This window comes from Polyodon spathula, chromosome 46, assembly GCF_017654505.1.
Source record: "Polyodon spathula isolate WHYD16114869_AA chromosome 46, ASM1765450v1, whole genome shotgun sequence".
Lineage (NCBI taxonomy): Eukaryota > Metazoa > Chordata > Actinopteri > Acipenseriformes > Polyodontidae > Polyodon > Polyodon spathula.
In genome coordinates, this window is record NC_054579.1 from 1109055 (window position 1) to 1119054 (window position 10000).

At 42.3% G+C, this 10000-nt stretch overlaps 2 protein-coding genes across 3 annotated transcripts; both read right to left on the reverse strand.

Moving 5' to 3' along the window:
- Window positions 1–510: 510 nt before the first annotated feature.
- On the reverse strand, window positions 511–4154 carry LOC121306186 (heme-binding protein 1-like). Of its 2 annotated transcripts, none has more exons than XM_041237938.1 (4): window positions 3877–4154; window positions 2533–2611; window positions 927–1065; window positions 511–720 (listed from the first exon to the last, which is right to left on the reverse strand). In XM_041237938.1, the coding sequence occupies exons 2-4, from the start codon at window positions 2608–2610 to the stop codon at window positions 536–538; spliced, it is 402 nt and encodes a 133-aa protein (XP_041093872.1). In that variant the 5' UTR covers window position 2611; window positions 3877–4154; the 3' UTR covers window positions 511–535. The 2 variants fall into 2 exon arrangements, with proteins under 2 accessions (XP_041093872.1, XP_041093870.1); XM_041237936.1 differs by having other exon boundaries at window positions 512–720; window positions 3860–4154.
- Window positions 4155–7085: 2931 nt separating this feature from the next.
- Window positions 7086–9568, reverse strand: fmc1 (formation of mitochondrial complex V assembly factor 1 homolog). The gene is made up of 2 exons (XM_041237946.1): window positions 9390–9568; window positions 7086–7476 (listed from the first exon to the last, which is right to left on the reverse strand). Exons 1-2 carry the CDS (start codon window positions 9522–9524, stop codon window positions 7267–7269), a joined length of 345 nt encoding a protein of 114 aa, XP_041093880.1. The 5' UTR covers window positions 9525–9568; the 3' UTR covers window positions 7086–7266.
- Between the last annotated feature and the right edge of the window lie 432 nt (window positions 9569–10000).

A 10000-nucleotide genomic window follows, 5' to 3' on the forward strand; every position in this document is an offset into this window, starting at 1 on the left:
TGCTCTCAGATCCCCCAGCACAGTTCTCTACTAGACTGTATTGAATTACTGAGTTCTCTACACTAGACTATTGACTGTAGTTGAATTAGCTGCTCTCAGATCCCCAGTACAGCACTGAGTTCTCTACACTAGACTGTATTGAATTAGCTGCTCTCAGATCCCCAGTACAGCGCTGAGTTCTCTACACTAGACTGTATTGAATTAGCTGCTCTCAGATCCCCAGTACAGCACTGAGTTCTCTACACTAGACTGTATTGAATTAGCTGCTCTCAGATCCCCAGTACAGCACTGAGTTCTCTACACTAGACTGTATTGAATTAGCTGCTCTCAGATCCCCAGTACAGCACTGAGTTCTCTACACTAGACTGTATTGAATTAGCTGCTCTCAGATCCCCAGTACAGCACTGAGTTCTCTACACTAGACTGTATTGAATTAGCTGCTCTCAGATCCCCAGTACAGCGCTGAGTTCTCTACACTAGACTGTATTGAATTAGCAGGCTCTGTCGCCCCCTAGTGGTGATCATCAGACCGCACTCACGTTGCATAGACAGTCACCCCAGATCTCTGCTCGATTTTCACCGTCTCGTCGGTGGGGCTGGGAGGATCCGACTGGAATTTGGTGGGAATTCTGATCCCGACGTTCAGCTTCCCGGACAGGGATCCGTCCTCCTTCGGGAACGCCGTGATCGACACTGGAGCCGTCATTCCCATCCCGATCCCTAAAACAGGAAGGGGGGGGGGGGGGGGAATGGGATTACAGGAAAAAAAGTGATGGGATTACAGGAAAAAAGGAACTGGGATTTCAGTTAGGTGAACTGGGATTTCAGTTAAGTGAACAGGGATTTCAGTTAAGTGAACAGGGATTTCAGTTAAGTGAACAGGGATTTCAGGTAAGTGTACTGGGAGTACAGGACGGGGTACGCACCTTTGTCGTTGCTTCCCCCCACATATTTGAGGAGTTTCAGAACCGCCTGTCCCGATCTTTCATCAAATGATTTTCCATCGACATTCACTGTGGCAAAAACACCACCGTCATAGCGCCTGACCTCATAGTTCAAATCACCCTGAGAGAGGGGGGCAGGGGGGGAGAGAGAGAGACAGAGGAAGACAGTTTCAATAACGCTGGTGAAGGCACTAGAGCCCCAGACTAGAGCTGCTCTGCTGGACTCAGTTTAGTTTCAATAACGCTGATGAAGGCACTAGAGCCCCAAACTAGAGCTGCTCTGCTGGACTCAGTTTAGTTTCAATAACGCTGATGAAGGCACTAGAGCCCCAAACTAGAGCTGCTCTGCTGGACTCAGTTTAGTTTCAATAACGCTGATGAAGGCACTAGAGCCCCACTAGAGCTGCTCTGCTGGACTCAGTTTAGTTTCAATAACGCTGATGAAGGCACTAGAGCCCCAAACTAGAGCTGCTCTGCTGGACTCAGTTTAGTTTCAATAACGCTGATGAAGGCACTAGAGCCCCAAACTAGAGCTGCTCTGCTGGACTCAGTTTAGTTTCAGTAACGCTGATGAAGGCACTAGAGCCCCAAACTAGAGCTGCTCTGCTGGACTCAGTTTAGTTTCAATAACGCTGATGAAGGCACTAGAGCCCCAAACTAGAGCTGCTCTGCTGGACTCAGTTTAGTTTCAATAACGCTGAGCCCCAAAGGCACTAGTTTAGCCCCAAGAGCCCAAACTAGAGCTGCTCTGCTGGACTCAGTTTAGTTTCAATAACGCTGATGAAGGCACTAGAGCCCCAAACTAGAGCTGCTCTGCTGGACTCAGTTTAGTTTCGTTAAATCCCTCTAACTGCAGCATGACGATTATACAGTGCCTGTTTCTGAGTTTTGTTATTACATCCTGCGTTTCACTGGAGTCTAGGTTTGAAAACCTAATAACAGGTTGACTGCAGGGCTTCGACTCACAATTATTCCACAAGACGAGACTCTGTGGGAGTCGAAGCCTCAGCACTGCAATTAAAACCTGCAGCACAGCCTCAGACTGACCTACACAGCTCAGGAGAAAAGATCTGCATCTCCCCGAGGCATAAACTCATGCTGCTGGCTAGGACTACAGAGCATCATCATCATCATAATAATAAAACCACTGCTCATAGTGACAATAAAACCACTGCTCATAGTGACAATAAAACTACTATGTAATATATATATAATACTGCTATTAATAATACAACTACTACATATCAATAACAACAAGACAACTACTAAATATCAATAATATCTACACTAATATCAATAATAATAATAATAATATCTAATACTACTACTAATAAAACTGCTATATATCAATAATACAACTACTACATATCAATACTATTACTACTAATATATAATAATAATAATAATAATAATAATAATAATAATAATAATAATAATAATAATAATAATAATAATAAAGTACTACTGCTAATAATGACAATAAAACTACTACATATCAATAGCACAACTACTAAATATCAATACTACTTCTCTAATAATAATAATAATAATAATAATAATAATAATAATAATAATAATAATAGCGCACCCTGGTCTCTGTGCTCAGTATTTTATAAGGGGTCTCCTCTGTTCCTCCGAAGAGCGAGTTCTTTATCATGCTGAACATTCTGCTCAGACAGAAAAAAGATCAATATTCATATTATAATACATTATACTGATATATTCATATTATATTATACTGATATATTCATATTATAATACATTATACTGATATATTCATATTATATTATACTGATATATTCATATTATATTATACTGATACATTCATATTATAATACATTATACTGATATATTCATATTATATTATACTGATATATTCATATATATACATTATACTGATATATTCATATTCATAATACATTATACTGATATATTCATAATACATTATACTGATATATTCATAATACATTATACTGATATATTCATATTATACATTATACTGATACATTCATATAATACATTATACTGATACATTCATATTATATTATACTGATACATTCATATTATATTATACTGATACATTCATATTATAATACATTATACTGATATATTCATAATACATTATACTGATATATTCATATATTATACTGATACATTCATATTATATTATACTGATATATTCATAATACATTATACTGATATATTCATATTATAATACATTATACTGATATATTCATAATACATTATACTGATATATTCATAATATATTATACTGATATATTATATTATGTTATATTATACTGATATATTCATATTATATTATACTGATCTATTCATATATACATATACTGATTATTCATGTTACATTATACTGATACATTCATATTATATTATACTGTTATATTCATATTATATTCTAGTGTTATATTCATATTATATTATAATATATTATAGAGTTATATTCATATCGATAAAGAAAGAGTCCTCGATCCAGCGATCACTGAACCAGCTCTCTGATAAAACACGAGAGAGCAGAGAAACTGAGCGACAAACTGACGCCACGCTGTCATCATCATCATCATCATCATCATTATTATTATTATTATTGTAATTATTATTATTATTATCATTATTATCATCATCATCATCATCATTATTATTATTATTATTGATATTAGTAGTAATAGTATTGATATTTAGTAGTTGTATTATTGATATGTAGTAGTTGTATTATTGATATATAGAAGTTTTATTTTGATATTTAGTACAAATAATAATAATAATAATAATAATAATAATAATAATAATAATAATAATAATAACTAAACACACACAAATAAAAGCAATAACGCGTTTACGATCACATAACACCAGCCAGCGGGAGCTCTGCGATTATAAAACGAAGACACGCTTACTCTTAACACCGCCGCGCTCTTAACACCGCCGCTCCGAGGACAAGAGTCCAGATCGGACACTTTGTCTTCCTCTCTCGTGTCTTTGTAGCTCCCGCTCCACGACCGCTGTTTGCTTTCTTAATTAATTTCTGTAACTGATTGCTTTGACTCTGACAGCGCCGGCTGTAATATTGAATTGTTTTTGATGCCGGTGTCGCCAGTCGAGTGAAGAAGAATTAAATCTTGTTTGTTTGTTTTTGTTTGTTTGTTTTTTTACGGTTTACGTTTGTGCGTCAGCTAAAATATATATATATATATATATATATATATATATATATATATATATATATATATATATATATATATATATATATATATAATATATCATATATTTTTTTTTGTATATTTATAATATTTATATATATAAGAAAAAAAAAAACAGAGAGAGAAGACAGAACACGGAAGACTCAGTAAAACTTGCACTTTTTATAAAAGCTGCGTCTGGTTTGAACTCACTAGACGACTCTCAAGTGAAAAAAAAACTGTCCACCCCCACTCCCCCACTCCCACACACCCACTCGACTTAAAGCTACACGACGCATTTTTAAACAGCCCTCCCTGAATCGTGGTTGGTGTTGTTGTATAATATATTAAACTATGGCTATTGAAACTCAGGGGGGTGTCTGAATCGTGTTTGGTGTTGCTGTATAATATATTAAACTATGGCTATTGAAACTCAGGGGGGTGTCTGAATCGTGTTTGGTGTTGCTGTATAATATATTAAACTATGGCTATTGAAACTCAGGGGGGTGTCTGAATCGTGTTTGGTGTTGCTGTATAATATATTAAACTATGGCTATTGAAACTCAGGGGGGTGTCTGAATCGTGTTTGGTGTTGCTGTATAATATATTAAACTATGGCTATTGAAACTCAGGGGGGTGTCTGAATCGTGGTTGGTGTTGTTGTATAATATATTAAACTATGGCTATTGAAACTCAGGGGGGTGTCTGAATCGTGTTTGGTGTTGCTGTATAATATATTAAACTATGGCTATTGAAACTCAGGGGGGTGTCTGAATCGTGTTTGGTGTTGCTGTATAATATATTAAACTATGGCTATTGAAACTCAGGGGGGTGTCTGAATCGTGTTTGGTGTTGCTGTATAATATATTAAACTATGGCTATTGAAACTCAGGGGGGTGTCTGAATCGTGTTTGGTGTTGCTGTATAATATATTAAACTATGGCTATTGAAACTCAGGGGGGTGTCTGAATCGTGTTTGGTGTTGTTGTATAATATATTAAACTATGGCTATTGAAACTCAGGGGGGTGTCTGAATCGTGTTTGGTGTTGCTGTATAATATATTAAACTATGGCTATTGAAACTCAGGGGGGTGTCTGAATCGTGTTTGGTGTTGCTGTATAATATATTAAACTATGGCTATTGAAACTCAGGGGGGTGTCTGAATCGTGTTTGGTGTTGCTGTATAATATATTAAACTATGGCTATTGAAACTCAGGGGGGTGTCTGAATCGTGTTTGGTGTTGCTGTATAATATATTAAACTATGGCTATTGAAACTCAGGGGGGTGTCTGAATCGTGGTTGGCGTTGATGTATAATATATTTGTGTTCAGAAACACAGCTGACTCATTCAGTCTGCAGGGTACAGAGTCTGTGACCTTGGGTTCGAGTCAGTTGGTCGTGTGACAGAAATTCAGTGTGACGGGTGAAGTCCATTAGTGGCTATCGGGCACTTCAAGAATATCACAGGATTTACACAACCAGACCTCTCTGTGCTTTACAATGCTTCCCTATGCTTTACCAGACCTCTCTGTGCTTTACAATGCTTCCCTATGCTTTACCAGACCTCTCTGTGCTTTACAATGCTTCCCTATGCTTTACCAGACCTCTCTGTGCTTTACAATGCTTCCCTGTGCTTTACCAGACCTCTCTGTGCTTTACAATGCTTCCCTATGCTTTACAACCATGACCTCTCTCTGTGCTTTACAATGCTTCCCTATGCTTTGCTTCCCTATGCTTTACCAGACCTCTCTGTGCTTTACAATGCTTCCCTATGCTTTACCAGACCTCCTGTGCTTTACAATGCTGCTTTACCAGACCTCTCTGTGCTTTACAATGCTTCCCTGTGCTTTACCAGACCTCTCTGTGCTTTACAATGCTTCCCTATGCTTTACCAGACCTCACTGTGCTTTACAATGCTTCCCTATGGTTTACAATGCTTCCCTACGCTTTAATACTGAAACTAGATACAGTCTCTCTTCTCTCCGGAGAGGAATCCCATGTGCGTGTTTTGTTTGTCCTTCAGGTTACAATTTTAATTTATTTATTTTTGTTTCCGTTTTTAGGACACAGCCTGTCACTCTGTGTCTCAATGTATCTTGTCAAGCTGTGTCCGTCTCCCAAAGCATCCTGGAAACGGGGGACAGGGGGACGGGGGTGGAGAGATAGTCCTTTCTGTACAAACTGGAATGTAAATATAGATAGATAGATAGATAGATAGATAGAGATAGTGTGTGTGTATAGATAGATAGATAGATAGATAGATAGATAGATAGATAGATAGTGTGTGTGTGTGTGTGTGTGTGTGTGTGTGTGTGTGTGTATATATATATATATATATATATATATATATATATATATATATATATATATATAGTAGCTAGGATCCCCCCTCCCCCCCCAAAAAAACAGCTGTCCAACAAGGACAAGCGAGACTTGAAGACAACGTCCTTCAGGAAGAGAAAGAAGACGAGCGTCGAACCGACAGCGGAACCGGCAGACGACACAGGACATCTCTGTCCTTCGAATCCGACAGGACGGCGGTCTGGAGATCAGGACTGGAAGGATGTGTTGCAGTAAGAAAACCTTTCGTAGGAAAAGGAGAAAATATGCACAAGGACGCGGAAACTGGACGATGGAACCACGGTTTGGACTGTTTGATTTTGGTGGACAGCGACGGACGTGTCTTCTGGCAGTTCTGTTGTCCAGTTCCGTTGCGTGTCTCCATGACCTCTCAGAAGTACATTTCCCATCATCCTCCTGCTCACTGCTATCACGTGTACCCGCGCGGACCTCTCAGAACTACATTTCCCATCATCCTCCTTCCCCTGCTCACCTATGTAACTTGAGATGGATTTACCAGCGAGCAGGAGGATGACGGGAAATGTAGTTCTGAGAGGCATCCCTCACACCCTAAAACACTACAATTAGAACTGCAATGGGCATTCAATCAAACAATAATATCTTTATTTATACAGAACACCTTAAATGAAAAGCAATCCGGGAGATGGGGAGTTTTTGGAAGAGCCTAGTTTGGGTTGCAGGCTGGACTGAAGAGCAGAAGAACTCGAGAAATCCTCTCTCCTCTCCTCTCCTCTCCTCTCCTCTCTTCTCTTCTCTCCTCTCTCACTCCCACCCCTTCCCTCCAGGCTGTGTAGGCATTGTCAGCCCCACCATGCGTGCCAGGTCCTCCAGCGGCTTTTCCCTGGTGGCCCCCTCTCCGTGGTACTCTGTGTGCAGAGAGAGGTGCAGGCGGGTGCTCTGGAGCAGACAGAGGTACGAGGAAGCCTGGTGGAGGAGATCCTGCTGAGAGCGACACAGCTTCTCATTGGTCACCTAGAGAGGAGAGAGAGGAGAGGAGCGGGGAGAGGAGAGAGAGAGAGAGAAGAGGGGAGAGGGGACAGAGTGGAGTGTGGAGAGTGGAGAGAGGAAAGAGGAGACATTGAAACAAATTGTACAGACAGAACTGAACACAGCTCTCTCCCATCTCTTATCTACCCACCCCACCCCTCTCCTATCTCCCCTCCCCTCCCTCTCTAACTCCCTCCCTCAACCCCAACTATCTCCCCTCTCTCCTTCTGGCTATCTAGACACACTGGGGTGAATCAAACTTGCAGTAAAACCTAGAATAGGCTTCATTAGCAATAGTGTATATGGTGTGTATCTGTCTCAGTGTGTGCAGGGCTGGGAATCAGACTCCTATTGCACAGCAGCGTGATCCAGTCCAGGTTTCACTGCTACCAGCTGGATCAGCGCCCCAGTGTGTCTAGCTAACAAGCTCAGGTGTGTCTGATTATTAAACTCCTAGTGAAAGCAGGACTGGATCACAGCTGTGCAGCGGGAGTCTTATTATTAAACTCCTAGTGAAAGCAGGACTGGATCACACTGCTGTGCAGCGGGAGTCTTATTATTAAACTCCTAGTGAAAGCAGGACTGGATCACACTGCTGTGCAGCGGGAGTCTGATTATTAAACTCCTAGTGAAAGCAGGACTGGATCACACTGCTGTGCAGCGGGAGTCTGATTATTAAACTCCTAGTGAAAGCAGGACTGGATCACACTGCTGTGCAGCGGGAGTCTGATTATTAAACTCCTAGTGAAAGCAGGACTGGATCACACTGCTGTGCAGCGGGAGTCTGATTATTAAACTCCTAGTGAAAGCAGGACTGGATCACACTGCTGTGCAGCGGGAGGATTATTAAACTCCACACTGGATCACACTGCTGTGCAGCGGGAGTCTGATTATTAAACTCCTAGTGAAAGCAGGACTGGATCACACTGCTGTGCAGCGGGAGTCTGATTATTAAACTCCTAGTGAAAGCAGGACTGGATCACACTGCTGTGCAGCGGGAGTCTGATTATTAAACTCCTAGTGAAAGCAGGACTGGATCACACTGCTGTGCAGCGGGAGTCTGATTATTAAACTCCTAGTGAAAGCAGGACTGGATCACACTGCTGTGCAGCGGGAGTCTGATTATTAAACTCCTAGTGAAAGCAGGACTGGATCACACTGCTGTGCAGCGGGAGTCTGATTATTAAACTCCTAGTGAAAGCAGGACTGGATCACACTGCTGTGCAGCGGGAGTCTGATTATTAAACTCCTAGTGAAAGCAGGACTGGATCACACTGCTGTGCAGCGGGAGTCTGATTCCCAGCCCTGTACATTTCTGCATTGAGACCGGGAATCAGACTCAGTTTGTAAATAAATAAAACAGGGAATCAGTTTGTAAATAAATCTAAAAACACAAAAGCGATCAGCTGACTCATTTTTGTTTTTTCCATCAAAACCTAAAAATATCTTGCAGACAATATTGACCTAAGTTGTGAAAAAAAAAAAAAAAAAAAAAAAACGTTTTTAGAAACGTTATATAATTCATATATTTTTAAACATTATGAAGAATTAAAACATTTGTTATTCACATTTGTATCGTTAATAATAATAATAATAATAATAATAATATATAATACTATATAATACTACATCGTCTACATAATAATTATTATTATTATTATTATATAAAAAATAACAATATATTTAACATCAAAGACGGATTCTATTGGTCCACACGGCTGTCAATCTACCATCACAGATTCCCTGCCCTCCTGATAAAAACCAGAGCCGCGATTGGTCCCCGCGGCTGCCACTCACGCCACCTCGGGTCCCGATTGGCCGAGCCGTGCCCTTGCAAAGCAACCCCGACCCGAGTGCTTTTCGGTCCCCGCCGGGTTTCTCCTGTTTCCAGTAATTACCCGGTTCTGTCGGAACCGGTCCAGGACGAATCTGTGCGCCGGGGCGCGCCGGTACCCGGGTCCCTTCGCAGCGCGCAGCTCTCTCAGGATAGCGCGACACGCCCGCAGCGGCGCGACTCTCCCGGAGCACGACATGTCGCGACTCTGCAGAGGAGAAAACCGAGAGCATCGAGCAGGGGGGGGGGGGGGGAGCCCGGAGCCATCCCCCCCCCCGGCTCGAGGGGGGGGGGGTAGCTCGAGCCCGGAGCCATCGGCAGGGGGGGGGGAGCCGAGCCCGGAGCCATCGAGCAGGGGGGGTAGCCCAGAGCCATCGAGCAGGAGCTCGAGCCCGGAGCCATCGAGCGGGGGGGGGGGAGCCCGAGCCCGGAGCCATCGAGCAGGGGGGGGAGCCCGGTAGCTCGGTCCCCCCCCTCGGCTCGAGCCTCGGTAGGGGGGGGGGGGACCCCCCCGGAGCCATCGGTAGCAGGGGGGGGGGGCCCGGACGAGCCCGGAGCCATCGAGCCTCGGTAGCTCGAGCCCCCCCCCCCCTCGAGCCATCGAGGGGGGGGCCGAGCCCGGAGCCATCGCAGGGGGGGGTCCCCGAGCCCGGAGCCATCGAGCAGGGGGGGGGG